The sequence below is a fragment of the Nesoenas mayeri genome, assembly GCF_963082525.1.
Source record: "Nesoenas mayeri genome assembly, chromosome: 4".
Classification (NCBI taxonomy): domain Eukaryota; kingdom Metazoa; phylum Chordata; class Aves; order Columbiformes; family Columbidae; genus Nesoenas; species Nesoenas mayeri.
In genome coordinates, this window is record NC_137540.1 from 24,874,567 (window position 1) to 24,900,971 (window position 26,405).

The 26,405-nt window shown below is 45.3% G+C and overlaps 3 protein-coding genes across 24 annotated transcripts in view; 2 read left to right on the plus strand and 1 right to left on the minus strand.

Moving 5' to 3' along the window:
- The window catches only part of LIN54 (lin-54 DREAM MuvB core complex component), a 41,537-nt gene extending 32,781 nt beyond the window's left edge, over window positions 1-8,756 (plus strand). For all 11 annotated transcript variants that reach the window (XM_080343902.1, XM_080343901.1, XM_080343906.1 and 8 more), the window contains 6 exons: window positions 134-225; window positions 1,499-1,570; window positions 3,962-4,064; window positions 4,423-4,560; window positions 5,205-5,407; window positions 5,951-8,756. In XM_080343902.1, the coding sequence (XP_080200028.1) occupies window positions 134-225; window positions 1,499-1,570; window positions 3,962-4,064; window positions 4,423-4,560; window positions 5,205-5,407; window positions 5,951-6,152 (810 nt within the window). In that variant the 3' untranslated portion in view covers window positions 6,153-8,756. The remainder of the gene's footprint in view (window positions 1-133; window positions 226-1,498; window positions 1,571-3,961; window positions 4,065-4,422; window positions 4,561-5,204; window positions 5,408-5,950) is intronic.
- Window positions 8,757-10,583: 1,827 nt separating this feature from the next.
- Window positions 10,584-15,346, minus strand: THAP9 (THAP domain containing 9). Of its 2 annotated transcripts, none has more exons than XM_080343799.1 (5): window positions 15,266-15,346; window positions 14,973-15,168; window positions 14,605-14,884; window positions 13,718-13,868; window positions 10,584-12,555 (listed from the first exon to the last, which is right to left on the minus strand). In XM_080343799.1, exons 1-5 carry the CDS (start codon window positions 15,343-15,345, stop codon window positions 10,593-10,595), a joined length of 2,670 nt encoding a protein of 889 aa, XP_080199925.1. In that variant the 5' UTR covers window position 15,346; the 3' UTR covers window positions 10,584-10,592. The 2 variants fall into 2 exon arrangements, with proteins under 2 accessions (XP_080199925.1, XP_080199924.1); XM_080343798.1 differs by having other exon boundaries at window positions 13,718-13,871.
- A 167-nt stretch (window positions 15,347-15,513) lies between these two features.
- The window catches only part of SEC31A (SEC31 homolog A, COPII coat complex component), a 46,769-nt gene continuing 35,877 nt past the window's right edge, over window positions 15,514-26,405 (plus strand). For 9 of the 11 annotated variants that reach the window (XM_080343116.1, XM_080343122.1, XM_080343126.1 and 6 more), the window contains exons 1-8: window positions 15,734-15,920; window positions 16,198-16,414; window positions 16,654-16,737; window positions 17,503-17,626; window positions 21,678-21,876; window positions 23,246-23,341; window positions 25,178-25,318; window positions 26,199-26,341. In XM_080343116.1, coding sequence (XP_080199242.1) covers window positions 16,659-16,737; window positions 17,503-17,626; window positions 21,678-21,876; window positions 23,246-23,341; window positions 25,178-25,318; window positions 26,199-26,341 — 782 coding nt within the window. In that variant the 5' untranslated portion in view covers window positions 15,734-15,920; window positions 16,198-16,414; window positions 16,654-16,658. Of the gene's footprint in view, window positions 15,565-15,733; window positions 15,921-16,197; window positions 16,415-16,653; window positions 16,738-17,502; window positions 17,627-21,677; window positions 21,877-23,245; window positions 23,342-25,177; window positions 25,319-26,198; window positions 26,342-26,405 lie in introns of those variants that run through there. The other 2 variants (XM_080343119.1, XM_080343120.1) reach the window with 2 other exon arrangements.

Below are 26,405 nucleotides of genomic sequence, written 5' to 3' on the forward strand. Positions count from 1 at the left end.
TTTCTAAAACTGTGCTTACAAGCGTATTATTTTTATAACAATATCTGGAAAGCTAATTAAAAGACTAGCTATAAATCATTTTGTGGATACTTAATTTCTTTTATGTTACATATTAACCTTTTTGTTTTGTTAGCTACAGCAATCATCCTATGTGTCTATAGCAAGCAACACTGGCTTTACAGGGACATCTAGTATCCAGTCCCAAGCACGGCTACCATTCAATGGGTGAGTGTTTTGCAAAGAGGTTAAAAAAACAAACAAACAAAAACAAACAAACAAAAACAAACAAAACCACACAATGCACCACCTGCTGAATGAGCATCTTCCCATTATAAGGAAGGGTGGGGGCTGAGGTGTTGGGTTTTGGTTTGGGGGGTTTTCCAAGAAAATTAAATATACTGTGGTGTGGTTATTATCTCTGAATAAACAATGTGGATCTGTCTAACAGTTGAGCCAGTCTCTTGATGAAAGCTATGTTTTCCTTTCTGTTTTTTGAACTTGTATAGCAGGAAGATGACCTGAAAGCTCCCTGTTGCTCATTCTTCATTTTGCATGCGCACCAGGATCTGTAGGCCTCAAGTATTTTTTAACATCGCGTGGAAGAGGTGCTGGATGATATATGAGGAGAATGTTTAGCACATGCAGAAATCTAGCCAAACAGCAAAATTAAACTAAAGCCCAAAATGGATCCTGATAGGAGGCTTTGGGTTTTTTCAGTCCTATATTTTTCATTTAAGGATGAAAATAATGGCTAACGTGTGTGGTGTGGTTTGTTTTTTGGTGGTTTTGTTTGTTTTCTTTTTCCTTCACCAACCCAGCAGACTTAGCTGTTCTGCACACTCCTTTTGTGTTATTGTTTGCTAGAAATTGTAAATGCCGAGGTGATTTTTGTTGCTGCAAACTAATCCCAAATCCAGATGCAGCTATTGAAACAAATGGATTTGATTTAATCTCCCTGGTATTATGTGCAGAAATTGCTGGATAGGGATGGAATGAATCTCATGAAAAGCGGTTAGTGACACAAAACCCAAGTTTTCAGAGCAGTTAAAGCCTGTGTCTGATACAAAATTTATCTATAAACTGAATGCCATGTTTTGGCTTGCTTTCCTGTTATTTCGGAGGGTTTTTTTTTAATCCAAATAGAACAAAAGGAAAGGCACAATCATGTTGTGTGAACTTTGGTTGGATTTAGTCCTTCTGCATGTAGGGAGTTCTGGAGAGGTTTTCTGATTCCAGGTTTTGGTTATGGTGCTTCCTCTAGCTTTATGCCTCATTTCTACTTTAGGCATGCAGTCAGATTTACAGCAGATGACGCAGGCCTTTCTATACTGGAAAGGCACTATATATAATAGGTACTTAAATGCAGTCAGCCAAAAACCTAATGCAAGAGGAATATAATGCTTTTTTTGAAGTTTGTTTATGAGCCATTTACTTGAAAGTAAAATAGGAAGAAACTCATAAATGTGTATATAAATGCACTTTTTTTTCTCCCTCACAGAATAATTTCTTCTGAATCTGCAAACCGCCCCAGGAAGCCCTGCAATTGTACTAAGTCTCTATGTTTGAAATTGTAAGTACAGCTTGTTTTTCCGGTTGGTGATTTTTTGGTTTTAAGCCTTATTTTTGACATCACAAATTTATGCTAGGAATCAAAATACAATGTTTTTACTTATGTCAGAAATATTATATCTAGATGCTGTTTTAAGCTTGCTGTTGATATCGGTGGAGATGATGCAGTGCCTATGCTATTTTGCAATTCAAATGAGCTATATACACCCTAACATTTTATAAATTTCTAAGCTCATAGCCCTGTGCATGGTGGAGCCAGTTCTGCTCAGCAGATGGAGTTGTGGTGGTGGTGTGAGTAAGATGACATCCCATGGTATCATTGGTGGTCATCTATACTTTGAAGTGCATCAGTAATGCCATGCTGTAATTTAGAAAAAATAGGCTGTGCATCTTTTCTTAAATGAATGAATAAACAAGTGATTCTTCACTGATAGGTCTGAGTCTTGCTCATCCTCATGAGATATTTTGCTTTTCCACTCAGTGTTTTTATAACAATTTGACATAAAAGCATTTTAAATAGAGGAAATGGTAGGGGTTTTTAACTTGAGGCAAAGTCAGTTTACCCATTTCTGGGACAATATGAAGAGGAGATACTGAAATTTACCTGTGGTTCCCTGAATCATTGTCTATGAAGAGGAAATCAATGGTGTGCTAAGGGAAAGTGATGCAACAGTATCTGAACCCAAGTTAAGTGTGTTTAAACTTTTCAGCTTGGGTTTCTTTTCATGTGACACATGCCACTCTGTGTGGGGAGGTGTGTTCTGTACCTTCCTAGCCTCAAATTGTCTGTTGCACCAGACACATGGTAAACGGGAAGACACGTAGCTGTTTCTTCAAACTTTTTACAACATACGTGACTGATTTCATAGTGCCAAAATATGTTAGATGCTTAGAGTTTTCCCACTTATTTTAGTCTTTGACACCTGAATGCTCTAGAAATTCTGGGGGAACAATGGCAATGCTGGTGATGCGTTGCACCTTCAGAATGCTATTTTGAAACAAATTTTTCTTGTGAGTTACTGTAATTATACCTTTAAGTGGCTAGGCATTGGTGCAGAGCAAATGTCTAATTCACTCTGGCAAATGTGCCTTTTCATTAGTAAAACTTTTTCCTGTCTGAAATGGGAGTTGCTTTTTCCCAAATGAATGTTGGAGGTAGCCATATAGCCTATTCCTCAAAGAAGAACTTGGACAAGTTATTTGCTCACTGATCCTCTGGGTTCATACCAGCACTGTTTGTTTTGGAAACCAGGACCATTCCACTACTGAATTTTAAACAGGACAGAAAAGACAGCTATTAGAGGTTGTAGCTTGTCCCTGGGACCACTCAGGATGCTAAAAATCACCAAAATGCAATTTGACCAGATTGGAGGGTTGTCATGGGCTCCAGGGCAACCCTAATCTAGGTCCTGTAGTGTTCCCAGGGCAAGCCACAGGAAGGCAGTCTTGCAAGGGGTTTAGGCTCCTAAAAATGAACACACACTCCCAGCAGGATCTGAAAAACAGCTAAGAGGATCTGCAGTTTCCACCAGCTGTAGCTGGGAGGTGGTACTGGAAGCACTGAAAACCTGCCAGAGTTTGTCATGGCCCAAAACCATGTTTGAGCTGGGAATGAATGTGGTTCTATCATGTGTCATGCCTGTGGGGTGGTGGGACCCTGGTTTTGGTAGGAGGTAGCAGAGGTACTTAAGAGGTGTGGCAATGTGATTTGCTTTCCTGTCAATGTTTTGCTGCTTTTTATTCACATACTTGTCCTACTAAAAATCCTTTAACTACAGCTTTATCCCCAGGCAGATCCTTTGCCCTAGTTACCTGTGCTTCAAAGCCTATGAGGTGCACTGCTTGTTAGTCCTTTTCTATTCTTCCATCACTGTTTTGGTGAACTCTGCCTCTGTTCATAGCTGCAAATGGCTTATGGGCAAAACAAACAAAAAAGTCTCTTTGATGTATTAGCTTTCCTGTTGATTTGCACTACAATTGCTTACCCTTTTTTCGGCTGTAGGAGAGCTCCTGAAGGCTGACTTGAACTGACTACGATGTGGCTATGGCAGGATGGCCCATGAGATGTGGGTCAGCCACCTAGGAGTCACCATAGAAAAAAGTCTCATTAGTTTCTCTTGCTGCTATGGGATTCTGAGCTATGTGAATCAGTTCAGACAGACACCCTTGAGCTTCACCTGTATCTTTAGACTGCAGCTAGACCTGGTCTAGAGGATTTAGGCCTTGCAATGAGGCTTATACCACTTGTACACGTGGAGTTGAGCATAGGGCTGCCCTTACCGTTTTTGTTGCATGTGCATATTGCCAGACTAGGAATTTCTGCTACTGCCATCAGTATTAACAAGAATGTAATTGTCATGTTTTCAAATGCCTTCTGCATCTTCTGTTTCAGGTATTGCGATTGTTTTGCAAACGGTGAATTCTGCAATAACTGCAACTGTACAAATTGTTATAACAACCTGGACCATGAAAATGATAGGCAAAAAGCAATAAAGGTGAAGGGTCTTCTTTTGTTTGTGCTTTTTGGTTGTTTGGGTGGTGGTGGTGATGGTGGTTTTCTTTCTTTTCCCTTGCTCCCCCACTTCTGAAGTTGAAGAGCATGTTCCCATTTGCACAGATTTTCATATGCTCATACAGAGCATTACAATGGGACAGCTGACCTTTGGTTTGCCTCCAAAGACAGCTGGAATGAAAGCTGTATAGCTTGTGCCTTCTGAAGCTATGGTGTGGGGCAGAAGTGCGTGTATAATTCACTGATTTCCTCCTACATGTGCAAGGCTTAAGTTCTTTTATTGTACCTCTAAATTCTACTCCCCGCATGCAGTGACTGACCTTTTGGGTCTGCATTGACAGGCCTGCCTTGACAGAAACCCTGAAGCCTTCAAGCCCAAAATAGGGAAAGGAAAGGAAGGAGAATCAGATCGGAGACACAGCAAAGGGTGTAACTGTAAACGCTCAGGATGTCTCAAAAACTACTGCGAATGTTACGAGGTATGATGTGTTATCTTAAGGATACTGACTTTTTCCCTTTAGTGCTGCAGCTTCTCAGATTTGCTTTGTCTAGTCTTCATATTGCTATGATTTTTTCAGTTTATCTCTTCCTCCAGCATTTTGCATGTAGAAAGCCATGTATGTGCAAAATTGATCATTTCTGTTGTAAAGGTTAATTTTAAACCATGTAGCAACTTTAAACTAAGGCTCAGATTTGTCCTTTACTGAAGAGCAGTATTTCCTAAAGAAATCTATTGCACCAAGTCCCTCAGAGGACTCGGGTAGAACACGCCTGTGGAAGACAAAGGCAAAAGTTGTTGTTGCATCAGCTAACTGATCAGTCTGTGGATGTAGAAACAGTGGCGACTGACCTTTCTCATAGCTCAACCACCTTATTTCCACCAAAACCAGTAGGTTGGTGAAGAAATGGATGAGTGGGAAATTATTGATTTGCATTTGATTCAAGTATACATTCTGGGAAGACATTTCAGTTTGAGGTGAGAATTTAGAGAGAAAACTACTACTTGGAGATTTCTTCTAGTGGCTAATTGATAACAGATGAAAATAAGATCTTTTAGTTGTGGCTTGTCATAAAGGGAGTAAAAGTTGCAACAGATTTCTTACATTTTGTTTGCTTCTTTCAGGCAAAAATCATGTGTTCTTCCATATGCAAATGCATTGGCTGTAAAAATTTTGAAGAAAGCCCAGAGCGAAAGACATTGATGCATTTAGCAGATGCTGCAGAAGTTAGAGTCCAGCAGCAGACAGCCGCGAAGACCAAGTTATCTTCCCAGATCTCAGATCTGCTGACAAGGCCAACACCAGCACTCAGCACTGGTGGGGGAAAGTAAGTTAATGCAGCACCTGGTTCAGTTGCTTCTAACACATATGTCCCTGTCACCTTTGAATGTTATCTGCATAAGTTGTAGGAGCAGGAACACTCAGATGAGTGGAACATTTTGTTCACGCAGCCATGTTTTCTGTGGAACCTAGGGTATGCCAAACTTGGCTGTGTTCGAGTATGTAACAGAGCATTGTCTTCTCATGGTTGCCAGGTGCTCACAGCAAGCATTTACTGAGAGGATGTAATCCTTGAGCTGCCCTTAGAGTAAAAGCTGGAGAATTGTTCTATGTACCTGGGAATTTCAGAGTCTACTTCAAAATGTACATGAATGGAGGCAGGCACCAAAGCACAGTGGCCCACCAGTTCACTGGACTGTAACTGTGGCTTATTTGTTCCCTGTTGCTTGTCTAAAGGCACTTGGAAGCAACAGAACAGATGATATCTCATGAGTCCTCGTACTAAAAAGTTGCCCAGCCCTGGAGTTAGGTGTATTGTATGTTTTTGCTGGGACTGAGTGGATTTTTGTTGTGTTTTGGTTTTTTTCAGGCTGCCCTTTACATTTGTTACCAAGGAGGTAGCTGATGCCACGTGCGAATGCCTTCTTGCACAGGCAGAGCAAGCGGAGAAGATGGGCAAGTCAAAAGCTGCAGCAGAGCGCATGATCCTGGAGGAGTTTGGACGCTGTTTGATGAGAGTTATTAACTCTGCAGGGAAGTCCAAAAGTGACCCTTGTGCCATGAACTGCTGACTCGTGCACATGAGCCACAATGAAGCGGACTGAACAGAACACTTAAGGCACGGGGACACTTTGGTTTGGCATAGAGGATTTAATAATATTTGTTAATTTGGTGCTTGTTGTAAATTGACCTGCATAAGATTGAAACAAGAAAATCTTTTATAACAAGATGTAAAGACTTTTAAATCTTAGCTAAATCCTCTTCTACTTAAGATGATGCCTAAAGGTCAATTTTTCTTTCCAATGTACAGCTTTTACCTTGAGTTTCTTAAAAATTAGGTGTGTTCTCCCCTTTCTCCCCAGAATAATGGCCTGAATGGCATATATAATTTATTATAATATATATTATTTACAGTGAATGGAGTTGCATCACTTTGTGCATACAATAAGACACAGGTGATGTCAGACACTTTTGGTGACAGGCCCATAATACGAAGGTATCAGTGTATCCGAGAGAGTCCTGAAAGGAAGCGTGTAAAAATGAGCATCAAAATGGAAGGTAGTACTTGTATTTAGGACCTGACACAGCATGTTCCTTTAGTGCACAGAGCAGTGTGAAATACAGAGGCAATAATAAAAGAGGGGTTGTTTGCAGTTTTCCATTGGGCAAGTGGTAGAAAATATCATGGGAATGAGGCCCCAAGTGTTTAGAGGCCAATGGAATAAATGGGAATCTTTTGATAGGATTATGGCTGAGGGCTCAGGTGTTTTCTAAGCTGGATCTTGAAGGTTAAGACAGTGGCCTGTTGTCAAAAGTGAGGAAGAGCAGCCATGCCACAATGCTGGACTCTGCCTGAGTTAACTGAGCATGCAGCAGGTGGGTGCTGTTGCTTAGGTGAAGCTTGGTGTTCAGAGGTCTGCGGCAGCCTGATCCCTTGCTGAAGGTAGGGCTGTGCAGCCCACTGTGTGTTCTAGGATCAAGCTGTAACCTGGAGTGTTTAAGGCCAAGAAGCTGAGATCATGGGAGACAGTGAAACCACAGTTGTCTTAATGAGAGGACTCAAGACAATCTGCATCTGAATCGATTTGCAAAGGCAGGTAGGGATCATGTTCAGCCTGGTTGTGGGTCTTCACAATGCTGCTTCTCCGCATATTGGCAATTTACTTGGTCTAAGGGGCTGTTTTTAGTGTTGTTCAGAATGACTGTGAGAGCTTTGATCAGAGAGGATGCTAGCACAGAATCAGGATTGCTACCAAACAGATGCACAGAATCTTTTACAAAAGGCGGAAGGGTGGGGGGAATCAGCTACAGCTGTGTGTGGACTAGGGCAGGGGATTTTTTTTTTCCCAGTATTTGTTACAGGCAATCTCAGATCACATTTTTTATAGTGGAACACATTTGCAAAATTAACCTGGTAGATTACTTAACTACCATGAATGTCAATAACCATGTTTGATCACAGGCATTTTTATTACTTGTCTCACTACTGTCTGAACGAGACAGCTAGGTTTTTCCAAAAGGGATTTTGTATTCCTTGTGTAGAACTGTAAATACAGAGAAATGCATCAGAGTTCTTCCTCCAGGTTTTCTTGCATGGCCATGCTGGGGAAAGGTAGGGGCTAAGCAAACCAGCAGCAGAACTAAGTGCCTACATGTGTGACGACAATAGGATGGGAGAAAGCTTCTGCTCCTGTCTTCACCCCACAGCCCTGCAGGAGGCCCTTTCTCATCAACCCTTCTCTCTGGTGCCTCCTTGAAATGACTAGGGGGTGTGAAGGGCCTGGGAGGCAGTGGTGTCAGGCCGCTGGGTAGCTGTTGCAGACCAGGTTTGTCAAGGCAGTCATTATCTGAAGGGCCCTGTTCACTATTGCCATCTCCCTGAGCATAAATAACAAGCATATTTGTGCAAATCTCTGAAAAGGAAATCCACCTCTCATGTAAATAAATGCCATTTTTTTTCATAATTAGGACTTGGATTTACTAAAAAGTCAGTGCGGTAACCTTACATGTAGATAGTGCGGCTATTCAGTTTACTTCTAGTGATCTAATATAGTATGTCCGGTAAGATTTGTATAAATGTAAATTAGTGTAAGTGAATAAAGTAATACCTACTTATGTTATTTTTCAAACAGATTGCAATATGCCTTCTTCTGTTTAGACTTCAATCCATGTTAATTTTGTATATATTCTGTGTCTTACCCTAAACTGCACCTTCTGTGATGTGTATTTATATAGTGTGCAAAAACACTTGTGAAATTTAGATTACAGTTGTAATTATGTATGATGGCATTGCTTGAGAATATTTTGCTTGTAAAGACTTTGAAGGTGCAATCAAATGCTCTTAGTTCTTCTATTTTGTTTTGAACAAGCTTTCTCCAATATTAAGCTTGGATTCCTCTCTCCCCTTTCCTTGGTGTAATAAGTGTGAATTGGTTTTTGTACTTCCCTTAGCCATTTGCATCAAACTGCTGGACAAGACTTACAGTCAAGTTCATCCAGTTAGATTAAAAATAATTGGGAATGGGGCAAGGGTTCATTTTCTAGTTCTGTTTACATCTGAAAGTAGAAAAAATAAATTTATATTTACTAGACCTATTCAAAGAATACACTTTTCTATATTGTAAAAACAAAACAGTCAGATAAATCACAAAGAAAAATAAACATTTATACTATTCTGTAAATACGATTATTTTTTGCACTCCTTTCCTTCAGCACTGACAAATATACACAAAAGATTTTCACTGAAATGTCAAAATGAATCTGCTAACACTAGGCCCACTTCTGGTGGCTTGGTTTTTCAGTCAGAGTCTGAATCCTACTGGAGACAGACCCATGGTTACTGGAGTACTGCCATGCACAGCAATCCATGGCACCTTATGACACAGTTCATAAATGGCCAAATCGTGTCAACCTATCTGGCACCAGGTAGCTGAGCCCACATCATAATTTCTCTTTTTTTAAACTCCTTAATGAGAAAGCAGTGGTGTTGTATGTGCCCTGGCCAGACACGAGAGGCTCAGACTGAGTGGAAAGACACACAAGGCTGCACTGTTGGGCTGTTCTGCGGCACCCTTGAAGACAGACGGATGCCACACAGAGGACTCGAGCAAAACTTGGAGGCAAAGGTTTGTCAAGAGCCTTAGACTGCTTGCTAGTAGGGCACAATGCACTGTTTTCTTGTGGCGTTTGTGTCTTTTTATGTCTTTCTTGGGGAGGAGGCTTGTGAGTATCTCTTGCAAAGCTGGATTAGTTGGTTGCATTAAGAAGCACAAGTCAAGAGAGCTTCTGGTTTGTTTCTGCATAGTAAAACCTGGCTTTATTTTTGTGCATCTGATTTCTATATTCAGCTTTCTTGAGTAGCTTGATGAAGGTAGCATATGGTTAATGCTCAGGGAGTCTTAGAAACATTGTTAGGATGTTGAGCAAATGAAAGATGTTACTGGACTTAGCTCTTCCCTGCTAGCACACCAGCTGCCCTGAGAGAAGGCTGTTGGTTACCTTAGGCTGCAGTACAGGACAGAGAGAAGGAACAAGATGCTCAGAGTGACTTAAAGAGTGGGTTTGTATGGACCTCAGGGTGGGCATGCTGCTAGGAAGAGTGAGAGTGAATGTGTGAGTGACCAGGAGTTGTGGGGAAGAGAAAGCAGTGCCCAAAAGATACCTGGAAAAGAAGTGTGCCAGAAAATTGCTTGGTCACAATTGTGGAATTATAAATGCTGAAAAATGTGATGGGACCTGAAACTCTCGCCCTGCTGCAGCACACCCCCATGCTGGTGCCTGGGACTCCTGCCCAGAGAGCAGAGTGTGAGTGCCCCTGGGTGCTTCTGGGCTCAACAGCCTCTGCATTGTCCTCTTGCTTTCAGTGAAAAACACTTCTTGCTTAGTATCCACTGCCTCACGTGTAAAACATGGGGGTTTACGGGTGCACTTTGATATTGTAGTGTGTCCCCACCCCGGATCTAGACTTAAACATGTAGGAGTGTGTACAACTGGAGTGCTATTTGCTTTTCATCTCTTTATTTTCCTTTTTAAGTAAAACCTCTGTCAGCTTTCTTGTCTCCAGTTTTTACATCAGATCTGATTTGGTGAAATCGAACTGCCAGCATGTATAATCCCACCACCCTGTGGAGGATGCCATCAATATTCTCCTGGCAAGACCACTTGTGGCACTAAACCACCCAGCACCTGCAGGGGATGCCCTGCAGCATCCCTTTCTCTCTGGTATCTTGAGCATCCATTGCTCATCCTGACCTGCCAAGTGAGGCACACAAAATACATGGCTGCTGTGCAGCTTTGCGAGATGGAACACACAACCAGGTGAAATTCCTTGCTTTGCTCAGCCAAACTGATCAGACTGTTTGCAGTAGCCCAAGGTATCACTGCTTATCAACACTAGTTTTGCCAGGCAAATAATGGGAAGACACCACATTGTTTGCTCACAGATATTGCCTGAATCTGGCCGTTGCTGATCCTCAGGAGGGGACTTGCATCTTTGTACCAGCAATGAGGGCTCAGAGCCCTGTGTGGATTTGGCTTGACTGACAGCTACCCAGTGCCAATGGAAACAAATCCTTTCCCTTCAGCCTCTTCCATCTGTGCCTTCCACAATGGTCTTTTAAGTTCAGGTGTTTGGCATGGTTTATTCTGATGTTTAAGTAACATCGCATTATTTCCTTCACTAAGATTGTGTAGTGATTGTTGATGCATAACTCCCCATCAAGTAAGTGGTTTGTGAGGGTGGGGAAGAGGTGACTTTGTCCCAGAAACTCCTGGAAGATTTTCTGTTCTAGAGACAAATGCCACATCTTGGAGTTTTTGTCACCATTTCCTAATTTGGCATACTGGTTTAGGACTTGTTCCGAAATGCTTGTTATGTGGTGCACGCTTGCTGAGGGAAGACTCACTCCACCTAACTTTTTTATGTAGAGCACTGACCCGCATCTTCGCCTGCTCTCGTCTGACTCAAAGAGGGCAGCAAGACAAGCCTCACAGTGCAAGTCAGAGGCTAATTGCTCAGCAACAAAGCCCGCGGTGCAGGCGATGCTCTGTGCATGAAGCGATAGGTCTGTCAGTGCGTTGCTCAGTGCAGAGCCTCGCAAAAGAAACCCTGCACAACAGGGGTACTCCGCTGCCAGTGTCCGCCCACGAGCTGGGTTATATTGAGCACGAATGCTGCCAAGGGTCAGATCTCTTCTATGAAATGGGGAAATATCCAAGGAGCTCATATTGCCTGAGCCACTGCTTTGTGGGGAGCCCAGTGCCAGGCTGCAGCTGGCCAGCAGTTTGTGATAAGCAGCCTGGAAAGCGGCACAGGAAGGGTTCCCACTGCTACCGCAGGTTTGCCTGAGGGCCCTGAGAAACAGCTGCAGTGGGTCAAGGCTGAAGATGTAGGTCAGGAGGTGGTGGGAAGGAGTGCCTTCTGGACATGCGTAGTTGGTGTAAAGCCACTTGAAGCTTTCGGCATTGAGGAGGAAACTCAGAAATCCTAGTTTGCGTTTGCTCTTAATAATGTATCTTCCCATAGAGTCCATTAAGGTGATAAAGCAGCTCTTGGCATCATTAAAGAGGTGGTTTATTTTGGCATAATTTCCAGCTAGCAAAGGCCCCTTTAGTTCCCTTCCATAGGGACATTTGCCATAAAATACCTCACAGAGACGGCTCATCAATCGCACAAACTTGACAGTACCACCGCAGTTGCGGAATGAGGCCAGACCCAGCTTCTGGAGGTGTTCCAGTGCGTCAGCAACACCCTCGCTGAACAACGGGGTAGCGAGGTTGACCTTTAGGTAGTAACTCTCCTCAGTCCCAGGTCTGCCTGACCTGGGTGTGCATGGCTCTAACACTCTCTCCTCCTGCAAAACTGCCAGCTCCACCATGTGCTGCCACTGCACAGTGTCACCGAGCCACTCTATCTTTTGAAAGCACTGCAGCGCATTCTGGATCAGCTGGAGCGTGTGCCAAATGTCAAAGAAGTACGTGATGCCGTGAGCAGAGCCGGGTGGGTGGTGAAAAGTGCAGTAGATCCTTTCAGGATCCATCCTGATCCCCAGAGCTCTGGCAGTCTCAGCACCATGAGCGGTGGCACCCGATGTCACGGCTAGAACCACAATGCCAATGTTGTTCAGCTTATTGATGGTCTGACGAAGCAGCTGAGCAAGTAAGTGACCAGTTGTGCTGTTCACAAAAAAGTAGCCAAGGGGAGCACTCCATGGACTTGAGAGGCCAACTGCCATGAGGATTATCGCATCTGAGGCCAACGGAGCTTCATCGGCATCAAGGACACCTGCTCCCAAGTCAACAAAGCCTGTCAGGCACTGGGTCTGCGGGTCCCACTCCTGCTGCTTCTGCAGGGACATGTCCTGTACCATCAGAGCACAGTAACGGTAAGCATGTTCCCCTCTCTCCACTTTTTCCTGAAGGCAGAGGAAAATGTTGTTGCTGAAGCCTGCGGCAGCCTCATTATTAGAGAGCCAACTGGAAAAGAAGGGAGGATGAGGTTAGGACATGTGATTCTGAGAAAACTGAGGCAACAGCTGGCACCTTTTACCACTAAGGACACGGTCAGCCATGTCTGGTGCTGCAGAGCAGGCTAAGCAACAGACAATAAAGCAACCAGCCCTGCCTGTCTTAGTGCATAGTCCAGGTTTCTTTTCTCACACACTAGTGATAGGAAGCCAAGCAAAACGTACTGGGAAATAACAAAGCAGCTTCCTACCTCTCCAATGTCCAGGATATCGGGACAACAGAGGAAAAAAAAAAAAAAAAAAAAAAAAAAAAGAAGTGCAAATCGGGCTATGCAGAGCGCCAGGAACACCAGGCTGCTCTCCCTCCACAACAGGCTTTCTCCACACTGGACATGTTAATCCAGTTGTGAAGATGCAAAAGCCTTGGCAGCCCATGTGGAATGCTCCTCTCCTCGATCTACTCTCTGCCCACCACCTCCTGGCACCCCTTTGAGCAGATTCTTTGGAGGAAGCTGTCTGAAATCCCCCCAGGCTGGCACGGAGAATGTGTGTATATGTTGTGCATCCTCCAACTGCGTTACAGAAATTTAAGACTCAAAACCTGTAAGAGGAGAGTTAATTCAGTTTTTGTTTTGTGCACTGTTACAACTTCTCTCCTTGTTAATGTGTCCAACAATACTTCACATAATAAATTCTCAGCCTATGCAATTACTTTCATTGAGTTACACAACTGAGTTGTGTGATACAGAAATACTTCCCTTCTATAACTTTGGAACAGACGCTTGTCCAGATTCACTAACTTTCCACAGTCCTTGTGAGGCAAGGTAAGAAAAACCAAAAGTCCTGTCTATCTGCTTTATGCAGTCCTTGACTTTTTTCATATTCCCTTCTCGTCTCCTCTCATTTCCAGAAAACAGTCTCAAAGTTTTCCTTCAAAATTGTTAATGTAAGGAATGTGTTATTCTTATGCTGTGACCCACATGCATGAACACGTAGCAGCTCTTTGAGATGAGGGGTATCAACATTCCTTGATGTATGCTTCCCCTTCTCCTGTTACTAAAACAAAAGAGGGAAAAACTGCTGCCACTGAATGTTTTCAGGATGGATCTGCTATACCTATTTCTAGACAGATACTTGGAAATGCATTCAGAAATGTATGAATAAAAACTTGCTTTGTCAGACTTGAAGGATGAGGCAGGGGAAGAATCTTTCGTAGATAATCATAGGCCTTATTATGGTAGAGGTGGAGAACACAAGCAAATTGCCTCATTTCTGGTGAGTATTCTGCCATCTTCCTCCAGCTGTGTGACTCGCAAGGCAAATCTGCTTAAAAAAAAATATAGGTCAGCTTTAGTGAAGTGAATAAATAGCTCATAACAGAGGGATGCATAATACAAATACATCGCAGAATACAAGGCTGCAGGGCTGCCTCTGGAACCATACAGACCTGAAGCCTGGTGTGAAGTGTACAGCTGTCACCATGCCCTTTCTCCTGCTGGGGACAGGGAGTGTGTCCCCTACCCTGTTGTCTGAGGCCAAGCCCACAACAGGTCTTTCTCCTTCCTATTTAATGTCAAATTTTACAGTTTTGAGTAAAGAGTCTATCTTGCATGTGGGTGCTGCTTAACAATTGACATAACAAGAGAGAAGCCATTAGTCTATAGTTAACTCTGCAACTGGAAATGGCTTCTTCAGGTTATATTATTCATGTTAACAGACCTCACTTCTGGAAAGTGCAAATGACAAGGCTTTCCTGGTTAAATCTGCTCTATTCCAGAGTTATCTCTCAACTGAATGGTGGCACGGTTTGATATGACAGCCCTGGTTACAGGTCTGACCTGAGCACCGCAGCAATTACTCAAGTAATTAATTTTTTCCAGATTTTAATTCTTTGCAAGATTGAATGGTGCACTGCAGACCTACAAACTGCCAAGCCTCTGAGTTTCACCATCACACCCGGGAGCCTAACAAACAGGGTTCGCTGATCCCATGAAGCCACATGAATCCATCAATAACGGACCCTGGAACACTCTGCCTCGGCCAACGCCCCCAGCAGTACCTGGAAACTGGGCCTGCAGCAAACTCACGGTTTCCTGGGAAAGCTGCCGCTTCTCCGCCAGCTCCCGGAGGATGCTCAGCACCGCGCTGGACCGGTGCGCGGGGCCGTATTTCGCGCCCGCCGGGAGCTGCGGGGCCTCGAGTGGCGGCGGCCGCGCCTCCCCGCCCGCCGCTGGCTGCCCCTTCAGGCTATAGGTGTGGTCCCCAGCGGGGGCGCTGGGGAGAGGCTGCTTCGGGGCCTGGGCGGCGAGCCCGCTCCTTCGGCCCTCGCCTGGCGGCTCCTGGCAGGGAAGGGAGAGGGGAGGTCAGAGCCCGGGGTGGCGGTGCGCGGGGAGGGGAGGGGAGCGCGGCCGTTAACTCGCAACGCACCGGGCGGGGGAAGCGGGAGGGCACGGCCCCCCGCCGCAGCTTCCGCCGCAGCCCGTAGCGCTCGAAGTCGGTCTCGGCGAAATGTCGGGAGCAGAGGATGGCCCCGGGCCCGGGCCGCCACGCCTGGCGGCTCCGCGGGTCCACCCGGTTCACGGCGCGGATCCACTCGCGGCGCTGCGCCGCGTCCACCGGGAACCTGTGGCAGACGGAGAGAGGGAAGCGAGGGAGGGCCGGAGCTACCCGCCCCGCCCGCCCCGGGCCGCAGGGCCGCCGCGGGGGACGGCCACACTCACTGGTGGAAGGAGATGCCGCGCTCCCGGCTCCGCCCGGTGTCGCGGGCGGTGCAGCCCAGCGCCGAGCAGCTCCGTGTCATGGCGAACCCCGCAGCAACGGCCGCGACCCGCCGCCACGCCCCTCCCCGCGGCGTGCCCGCCCATTGGCTACCGCACCGCCCGCGCTGTCAGCTCCCTCTTTTCCGTTGGCTGGCAAGCCACAACCCTAAACCCTTCCCGTGGGAGGCCGCTTCTCATTAGGCGTGGCAGCCGGCTGTGTGGCAGTGCTGTAGTTCCGCCTCGGTGTGACGTCAACAGAGGTAGGTAGGAACGGGAACACAACTAAGCGAACCGGCTGCGGCGGTGGAGGCAGAGGCAGCCAGTGATAAAGGGCGATCCTTGCAGCCAATGGGAGCGGCGCTTCCAGTCCCTATATATAGCGGGGGCGGAAGGGGGGGGTTTCCTTTCTGCGCCGCGCGGTGGTGGGGCGGCACAGCGGCCCGCGGCTGAGCCATGCCCCGCGGGGGCACCGCTGTACGCGGGCGCTCGGCTTCGCAGAAGTCGAGGCCGCGCTATGGGGCCGGGGCAGCGCCCGCCGCGGCATCTGCCCGCTGAGCGGCCGCTGGACCTAGCGGCAGGAGCCAGCAGCGGAGCTGTGCTTCGGCTGCCGTGAGAGGTGGGTCAGGGGCCGCATCCGAAGCTCCCCAGTCACGAGTCACGGCGCCCCCCGGGCTGTCCCCGAAAGGCGGAGGGGTTCCTTCCCTGGTGCGCCTGGCCCCTGTCCGATGATGAGCCTCACTGCTGTTCACATCATGACCACGGCGTGATTACTGCTGTTGAGCTGAGGATGACAGGCGGCCCCGGAGCCCCCTCGTGCTCCACGCCCCTTTCCCCCGCCTGCTCTAAACCTCAGTGGGTCGGCAGCCCCTAACGCCTCTTTCGCTCTTCCCCAGGCTCCATTGCTGTTCCTACCCCGAGGATCCTGCAGAAGGAGGTGTCTTCGCCACCCCCCCACCCCCAGGCTCCTTTCCCGCCCAGGGCCGGGCGGCGTCCCGCTCCCCCGCCGCCGGAAGGCGCGGGGTGTGCCCGGAAACCGGCGGCGGGGGAGGCGGTGCCGCGGCTGCCACGTTGGAGCGGGCCGGGGAGCGGGTGAGCGCTGGGGACGCGAAGGTGAGGCGGGCGGCGAAAAAAAAAAAAAAGAGTCATTTTCCACCATTTTTCCTTTCAGTTTCTGTCAGAAACGGGGCGTAGGTGGCGGCTGACGGGGCGACCGGCGCGCGACCCGCCGTTCCCAGCGAACCGGGACCGGTCTGTTGGGAACGGCGGGTCGCGCGCCAGCCCTCGCTGCCCGTTTTCTTCTCCTTCCCCCGTTTAAACATTATTTTTCTCTTTTTCTTTTTTTTTTCCAGAAAAAATGAAGCTGAAGGAGGTTGACCGCACCGCCATGCAGGCATGGAGCCCCGCCCAGCAGCACCCCATTTACCTGGCCACAGGTGAGTCCCTGGGAAGGATGTGCTAAGCCGGGCCTCGGGCTATGCATGGCAGCTGCCCTGAAGAGGTCATGGTTGCGAGTCGCGGGAGTTTGTTCAGTGTCCGTAAGGCTCGAGCGGGCTGAGTGGTGCAGTGCTTTGGGTGGAATTGTCCAGCTGGGGTGTGTGTGTGTGGAAGACACACTTTGCATTCCGTGGGTGACAGCAAGCGTCTTCTTTTCTGCCAGGGTAAGGTGACAGCAGTCCTAATGGTCTATTGCTGCTTGTTTGTAACTTTGGTTATTTTCATAGAATCATTTAGGTTGGAAGAGACCCTCAAGATCATTGAGTCTAAACATAACCTAACTTTGGCACTAAACCATGTTTCTCAGAACCTCATCTACGTGTCTTTTAAACACCTCCAGGCATGATAATTCCACCACTTCCCTGGGCAGCCTGTTCCAGTGCCTGACAACCGGTTCCAGGAGGAAGTGTTTCCTAATAGCTAACCTGAACTTTTTCTGTGCATCATCAGGGAGACAGAGGCACTTGCCCAAAGCTTTTCCTGTTCCTCTTGGTTAAGAGACCCCCTGAAAGGGGGAACCATGGGCAGGAGAGTTTTGTAGAACTACTTCTAAATAACAAATGGAAACTTGACCCCATCTCAGGGTCCGTTTATGCAAAGGTGATGGTTTTTGTGTCCTTTTTTTGTGTCCTTTCTTGTGCTGCTTCTGCAGTTGCTCTTTTGTGTAGCATGGTTTTCTCACTCTCAGGCATGTTCCTTTGCAGGTACATCAGCTCAGCAGCTGGATGCAACCTTCAGTACAAGTGCTTCGCTAGAAATATTTGAGCTGGACTTATCGGACCCTTCACTGGCTATGAAGTCCTGTGCCACTTTCTCATCCTCTCATAGGTGAGCAGAGGGCTTGTAAGGGAAGAGCAGTGGCTGTGGGACTGTTATACATGCTACATGTGGAAAGGCCACTTCATGAGGTTTGCAGTTGTTAAGGAGAGGAGCAGAAGTTCAGTGCTGAAGGGTGAAGGTGCGTTAAGTGCCACTAATGTTGTGGGACAGTGAGGTGGGATTGTGAAGGTGGTGAGTTTGGACTCTGAAAAGTTGCAAGCAGCTTGTGCTCTGACGTAACCTAAAAGATCTGACATTGACTGGTAGGTGTGAATACGTATGCTGACCTTTTTTGTTGAGGAGCCTCTGGGATACTGCAGAGAAAAGAAGAAAATGAGGAATTGTCAAAATGCACTTGCAGTTTTCTGTGTTTCCCCATCCTGTTTGCATTTAGCTATTTCAGGGAGACTCCTGTGACAGAACTAAACTGGTCCATGTTATGTGTGTCCTATCATATCTTGCACCGCAGCTGAGAAGCCACGTTCCCGACTGCACAACTCCACTTAGCTCGTAGTTCCTTACCATGCGCTTGTCCAAATAAATACCATTAGCATCAGTGTTTCCATCTTGGCAGCCCTTGGAGCGGCTCTCTGGTAGCTGGTCCAGTGACTGCTGCTCATTGTGGGTGAGCGGAAACAATGTAGATGGAAGTGCAGGATGTTTCTGTGGGTAGAGAAGGAGATTAACGTTTTTGTTGCTGTTAGATTGGATCTGCTGCTTTTTCATACCATGTACAGCGTCAACATAACCACTCTTTCCCCTGATGATCCGAAACAGCATGACTGGAGGTGCAGGCAATTAGAGCACTTTGCCAGGATGTCCAAGTGAGAATTTGACACATCTAGAGAAACAACTGCCATCTCCTCCATCTCTGGCATGGCATGAATAGAAATTACTTGGATTTGAGTTTTTATATTATCCCTTCTAAAGCTGTAAGTTCAAGACCTAAGGACCTGCAACTGTTTCCTGAAGTTCTTGACCAAAAGCGTTTTGCCGGTTTCATAGATGTTGAGTTTGCCTATAAACAAATTTGAAGGAGTTGCAATTTTGTGTATTTGCACACAATAAGATTGTTACCTTGCTTAGGGATCCTCTCCTGATTTGGGTAAAATACGGCTACAGCAGCTTTTGCAGGACAAAGTACGAGGTGTGAGGCTGCTGGCTTGGTGTCGTGGCAGTTTTGTTGCAATGAGTTGTGGGGCTGGCAGAGCAGAGCAGCTCCCAGTCCCTGCCCTGCAGTTATTTGCTTTTTTAGTACTTGTGAGGAACAGCCACGCTCTCTGCACTATGGGCAGTGCTGATGTTGACACTCTCTACTGACCTGCTGAGAGAAAGATGGGGTGTTTGATCTTTCCAGATTTACTCGTTCAACCTTGTTTTAACAATGATATTTTTTGAGGCTTGCCAAGTGGTATTTGCTTACTGAATTTCAAAAAACATTCCCTCTAGCCAGGATGTAGCACTCCTTTGAAATGCTTCCTTCAGTGAGCAGCACAAGCATTTGGTTTTGCCCAGAAAATGCATTACAAATGAGGTTAAGGATTTTTTTTATTATTATTAAAACTAAGAAGAAATGCCTCAACTAGCAATGGATATGTCAGGCTTTATTTTGGTTTGCAGCAAATGAAAGTGGCCAAGTGATTAAACCCACAAAAGATAAATCCTGCAACAAGCTTTGTTAGTTGTCTTCCCATGGAAAGTTTTATGCTGCTTTTATAGAGCTAAACTTTATCTTGGAAAGAGCAAAGGGCAAGAGGAAAGTAATTGAATGAAAGAGGCAAGTTAATTCTGGTTTTTGATCCTCGTCGTTTTCTTCCTTCTTTTTGAATCTTGCTGGTGGTGTAATGCTAGTACCCAGACAACCCTGTCAGTCACTCTGTTTCTCATAACCTTTCATAGTTATGTGCAGAAGTGTAAAAATCATACCCAGGAAAAGGATCTGTCTGATAATAAAGACCAGTTTCTGTTTATAGCATTGTTCTTTGGTGAACCACCAGTGTAATCTGAACGCTGTACTGGGAGACTGAGCACTGAAACTGAGCTGCTTGACGGCCACAGCATTTCTCACCCAGCATTTCTCACCCAGCATCTGCTCTTTGTCTAGCTTTCTGCAGTATGTATTTTATCATGCTGGGTTTTAGAGAAATTATCTGAAGGTTGTCTAGAGATAAGGAAAAGGTTAATAATAACCCGGTGAATGCCATGAAAGCAATTCCTTACCACCATCTACTCAATGTAGATTTGCTTTCTGCTTGTGTAAGAGGTGATATGTGACAGCACGTCATTTGTGTAGAAAAAAAGTCCTCCTTTGCATGGCTGAATACACAGGAATGCTGTTCTGCTTATGCAGCAAGTTTGTAGAGTTGAAGGAAATGTAAGTATTTGCAGATGGACACAATGGTTTGAAAATACTTCACTTCTCTCTTATTTGAAATGTTGCTCACGAATATCAGATGTTTACCTCCAGGCTGCGGTTGGTTTGGCTTACAGTTCTTATTTTGATTCCTGCTATTGTTTTGTAAAGGTGAGCTCAAAATCACATGCAGTTGGGAGCATTTATCTGATTTTGCAACCAGGAGATAAGAGATGTGGAGGTTATTAGTTGTACTGTTGTGAGCTTGCATCTTGATGACGAGTAGAATTGGGACATAGTGTGTTTTTGATGGAAGGGGTTGTAAGTATTAGTTTGGCGCAAAAGTAATTGTATTGTTGAAATTTGCTGTCTGATATTGGAATAGACTCTTAAATGTGGTTGTTATACATCGTTCTAGTGCGCTTTCCTTGCTTTATCTTTTTTTGCTGTTGACTTATTGCTTCCTGTTTATTTTATATTTATTTAAGACTATGAAAATTATGTTAGACAGAAACCAAATCGTGCTATTTTCTTATTCGAGTTCAAAATGTGTCGTATAGCAGTGGAGATAACTCACAACATTGACAATGCATTTGGCCCGGGAACTGCTAACAAACATACAGTGCAGCGGTGGTTCAAGAAGTTTTGCAAAGAAGACAAGAGTGTAGTGGCCAGGCATGGGAAGGTGACAATGACCAGCTGAGAGCTGTCGTTGAAGCTGATGCTCTTACAAGCTGATGCTCTTACAACTACACGAGAAGCTGCCGAATAACTCAAACCATTCTACGGTCATTTGGCGTTTGCAGTGAATTGGCAAGGTGAAAAAACTCGATAAGTGGATGCCTCATGAGCTGATCAAAAATCAAAAACATTGTTTTGAAATGTTGTTTTCTCTTTTTCTATGCAACAATGACAAACCATTTCTTGATCAGATTGTGACATGTGACAAAAAGTGGACTTAATACAACAACGGGCGATGACCAGCTCAGTGGTTGGACCAAGAACAACCTCCAAATATCTTCCCAAAGCCAAACTTGCATCAAAAAATGTCACAGTCACTGGTGCCCTGCTGCTGCTCTGATTCACTACAACTTTCTGAATCCCGGCAAAACCATCGCATCTGACAAGTCTGCTCAGCAAATTGAGCGCCAAAAACTGCAATGCCTTCAGCCCACACTGGTCAACAGAAAGGGCCCGATTCTTCACAACACCACCCAACTGTGCGTTGTGCAACCAGCCCTTCAAAAGTTGAACGAATTGGGCTATGAAGTTTTGCCTCATCCACCATATTCACCTGACCTCTCACCAACTGACTACCACTTCCTCAAGCATCTTGACATCTTTTGGTAGAGAGAATGCTTCCACAACCAGCAGGATGCAGAAAATGCTTTCTAAGAGTTTGTGAAATCCCGAAGCACAGCTTTTTAAGATACAGGAATAAACAAACATTTCTCATTGGCAAAAATGTGTTAATTGTAATGATTCCTGTTTTAGTTAACCAAGATGTGTTTGAGCCTAGTTATAAAGATTTAAAATTCACGGTTCAAAACAGCAATTGCTTTTGCACCAACCTAATAGAAAGACTGATCCTTAAGGAGAAATGCAGGCAGTGCTTTTCTGTCTTTTAGCAGCAGTCTGGAGGCTTTAGCTGTGCTGAGCAAAATGGGGTGCATGGTTGTAGACTGTGGGCATCTTTGTGTCTTACAGGTACCACAAGCTGATCTGGGGGCCACACAGCATGACCTCTGCTGAGAGAGTCTCTGGAGTCCTGATTGCTGGGGGCGAAAATGGGAACGTAATTCTGTACGACCCAGCCAAAATCATAGCTGGAGACACTGAAGTAATAATTGCCCAGAAAGACAAGCACACGGGACCAGTAAGAGCGCTCGATGTCAACATGTTTCAGGTTGGTTTTCTGCTGTTTTTCATCACATGCTGTCATAAATGAGTGGCCTGTCTTAACTTATAACTCTGTCCCTTTCCCTGCCTCTGAAAGGCATGAATGAAATTTGGTGTTTCAGTGTCTGTGTGTACTCAGTAGGAAAATCCTGTCCTGTTACTGGCATTTCAGGATGAAAGAATTCAAGGTGTCTGATTCATTGCTTCCCCTCATCAGTTTATGTTGCTAATTTAGTGGGTCTTTTTACTTGAGCTTACATGTAAAGTAGACACGTTTTTCTGTGGTGTTTTTAGCCAGTCTCCGTTTTTAGCTCCTGTGTATTGTGCCAATGTTCTCATTACACTGGGGGTATTTACCTGCTATCACTCGTGCTTCCAGTGACACCAGATTTTAAGTATCTCCTTTGAGGTCTGGGTAGGATCTGTCTTAAAGACTTCTCAGTATTGTTACTTGGAAAGAGGAGACTGAACAGGAAATGTGGTGACGTGGCCTCTTGAGCAGAAGAGCTCTCAAAACTAACAAGCTTTTCTCCATCACTAATGAGCACTTACTTCCTTCTAGATACAGTGGACTGGTTTTTCCTTGTCACCACCAGCTGCATGAGAATTCAGCTGAATTTGTTTCCTAAATAGCACTTCTGTCTCTGCACACTTGCTTTCAGCAAGGCTGCCCTTTGTTCATTGTGTCTTCTCTGAATTGCTTCCTTTCCCTTTCTGTCCGTTATGAAGTTGGAACTTGCTTGTCACCATCTGTGGGATGTGATCAAAGGGCGCTCGGTGCCCTTGGCACCTGTTGCCCTGCCTGGACTTTGACACCCCAAAATTCACACCATGTATCTGGGGACATTGTCTAATTGCTTCTTGAACACTGTCAGGCTTGAGGCCTTGAATACCTCCCTGAGGAGCCTGTTCCAGTGCTCTACCACCCTCTGGGTGAAGAACCTTTTCCTAATGTCCAACCTGAACCTCCCCTGGTCTGCTGGCAGCAGAGTGCTGCGGCACCAATAGCTGCAGCACCACTTCTGTCTCCTCCCAGAAGTGTCTCTGCTTTCCACTTGCATCTGTGGTTGTACCCCCACAGCCTCCTCATGGATGTTTGTTGTGCAGTGCAAGAGCACTCCACAAAACAGGAATTTTGGTTTTGGTATCCCAATGTGATGGTGCCGTGTATGGATTTTTTAAATTGACTCAGTCTTACCTACAGCTTCAAAAAAACCCTTGCTTTTTTTACCCTAAGCTATTCTGTGTGAGCCAAAGGCTATATCCTGAGCTGATAGGGGAATCAGCCTAGGGCTGTGGATCTGATACTCCCAGCAACTAAGGCTGTGAAAGCTGATGCTGAAAATACTCTTAACATCAATTAATGTGTCTTACAGACTAATCTGGTGGCCTCTGGTGCTAATGAGTCTGAAATCTATATCTGGGACTTGAACAATTTCGCCACACCAATGACACCAGGAGTGAAGACACAGGTATCAAATTTGTATTTGTTAAATATTGCAGAGCAGGCTAACAAAAAATATGCACATGACTGATGCTTAGAGCTCATTGAAACCTACAGTATTAAGGCTATCTCAAGGTGGGGAAAAGCCTTTTGAAGTCTAACTGGGGTAGCAGGTAATTGTTCGTTAGTTGTGAGCTGCATTTCTGGCAACATTAGATACAGTGCTTAAGGAGTGGTACAACAGATCCCTCTGTATCAAAATAAAAGAAGAATATGTTCCTGCGTGTTGTTCTCCAGTGGCTGTCCCGAAGGCCAGCAAAAATAGCCCTTCTGTTAGTACTTAATTTGTGTAATATGCTTATTAGACTTTGGGGTTTCAAATATTTTTCTCCTTGAGATATGTCCATGACCGAAAGCATATGGCAGGAGCTTGTGTCCCTGAAGGACAGTTCTGTTTGAGTGGCTGCATAGGTGTCCTTCAGTGAATGCTTCTGGAAGGAAGTCCGTTGTGACAACACTATTTCCCCATGCTTTATTTCTGTGATTTTTTTTTTCTGCCCAGCTCCATACAAGCATGACTGGATGCTGTTGCTTTTCTAGCCCCTGGAGCACGGTTTGCTGGTGTGCCTATAAGTGCGAGAATGCACAGGTCCAGATCTGTTTGGCCAGGGGGAGCTGAAGTAGCCCCATAGTATTTGAGAAATATTGCATTTTATCAAGCAATGAGTAATAACAAGCAGAGTCGCTCAGGTTGCACCACTTTTTAAATGCCTATAACAATTATATGCAGGCTGAGCGTCTTCTAGTTTTTCTCTGCATGTTTCACTGCGTGCATGGGTCTGAAGATTGTGAAGGTATAGATTGAGGAAAACAAGAACGTAAAAAGCAGCTACTGAGAAGTCAGAAGATGAGGCGGTAGGTTTGGTAGTTACCTTCATGATTTTCAGAGTGTTTGATTGCTCTGCTTAGGGGCCAGCGTTTAGCCTCTGGCTCTTAAAGATGATGTATGGAGAAGAACAACAGTCTTTTGTCCTTTGTACCTTGCGAAGGAGACATAAGAATGAGAAGAAGTTGTTTCAATGCATGTACATTTCTGTAGCTGTTACATAATTGCACAATAAGTTTGTGGTTACTGGAAGATAGGTTTGTTACTGCATAATAATTTGATTATGACAAAGTGAGGAAATGGGATGAGAAGTAGTCAAAGTATAAGTTCAAAGATTTTTAGCCTAAAACTCCTGTGGGTTTGGATACTTTGTTTAGTTTGACTTGTTTATTATGATGTGGGCTTTTGGAAGGACACCTTAATTAAAGACCTCTGTATAGTATTTTTTTTATGTCTAATAATAACTTTTTTGGCTGGGCAATCTTTTAGTCCTTATGGTCAATGACAACTGGAAATAATAGTGCAACAAGGACTAGGTTAACATAGCTTTTAATTCTAGGACTAAAACTGTGCAGAGGGCAGGCAATAAAAAAATCCCCACTGAATTTCTCCAAGCAAATACTTTTTTTTTTTTTTTTTTGTAAGTCAAAACCTAATCAACCAAGGCAAAAGTAGAGTTCATATACCTGGATCTACTTCCATGGAGTAGTTTTCTGTTCTTGAAGACAGTCGTGCATAGTCTTCTTTAAGTAACTGATGTATCAGATTGTAAAGCAAAAAATGCAGATATTACAGAGAAATGCTAGCAGCTTATAAATCGAGGTTTTCAGGTGTTCTACCCTACATAGGAAACCAGAACACACACAGTACCCAGGGTGAGTCTCCTTGCAGATTTGTTATTTAGCATAGCCTGGAAATAACAGGTTTTGAGTCCTCCATTTGGAAAGGTTGTGATATGCTGTTCTGTGTGTGCAATAGCCACTTGAGGACATCAGCTGCATCGCCTGGAACAGGCAAGTCCAGCACATTCTGGCATCCGCCAGCCCGAGTGGCCGAGCTACCGTGTGGGATCTCCGAAAGAATGAACCCATTATCAAAGTCAGTGACCACAATAACCGGGTGAGTTGGCTCTTGCGCGGCCCCACAGATGCTTGGGCAGAGGTATAGGGGGCCTCTCAGTGTGCAGGGACTGCTCATAGCACCCATTCTGAAGTGACATAAAGATACTGGTGCCTTCTCTGTGCTAAATAGCTAATGCTTTTTCCTGCAAGGCTGTGTATATGCAAAGCACTGCAGAGGAGTGTTGCCATTGAGGAGGTTACAGGGGACATGGCTTTGTGTAGTTACAACCACCACACCTGTTCCTCAGACAGTGTAAATGTAGAAAGGAGCCCGTTGAACTTGTGGAGAGAGACGTATTTGTACAATTCTGTATATTTTTAATGGGAAATTGCTATAACAAATTCTGAAGATGTAGCAAGAGTTGAAAACGAAACTTGCAAATGAGTACTTGAGAAGCAGCTACCTGGTCACTGCACTCTTATTCTGATAAACTGTGTAACTCTCAATGCTTTATGTATTTGCTACCTAACATAGCAGCACAGTAGTCTATCTTCATCATATTGTAGTCTAGCAATACAGTGTTCACCTGACAATAACCTCTGCCTAACAATGGCTTTCATCAGTAAAAATTTTAGAGATAGATGTTTGTACAGGGGGCTTTACAGTTTTCTTAAATTAAAACGTAGGATTATGAACAAGACAGCACAAAGTTATTTCTTTGAGAGGACCTTGGGAAATGAACTGCAAGTCTCCCCACTCATGGAAATGAGGAGAGTATCCCAATCTGAATGCAGTCAGAGATGATGCCCAGAAACACAGCTTCAAATTTCCTCACAGCAGTGCTTTTACCATGCATGTAGACCTCTTTAGGCTAGTTGTCTTTTGTCCTTTAGTGCTCCTTAGTTATTTTGTGCTGTGGCGCAATGTTGTCCCTCAGATGCACTGCTCGGGCCTGGCCTGGCACCCTGATGTCGCTACCCAGATGGTTTTGGCCTCAGAGGATGACAGGTTGCCTGTGATTCAGATGTGGGACCTAAGATTTGCCTCCTCGCCGCTTCGTGTTCTGGAAAGCCATACCAGGTATGAGTCTTTTGGAGCCTACTGCTCTGTGGTGTTTATGCTCTTGGTGACTGCGTTCCACCAG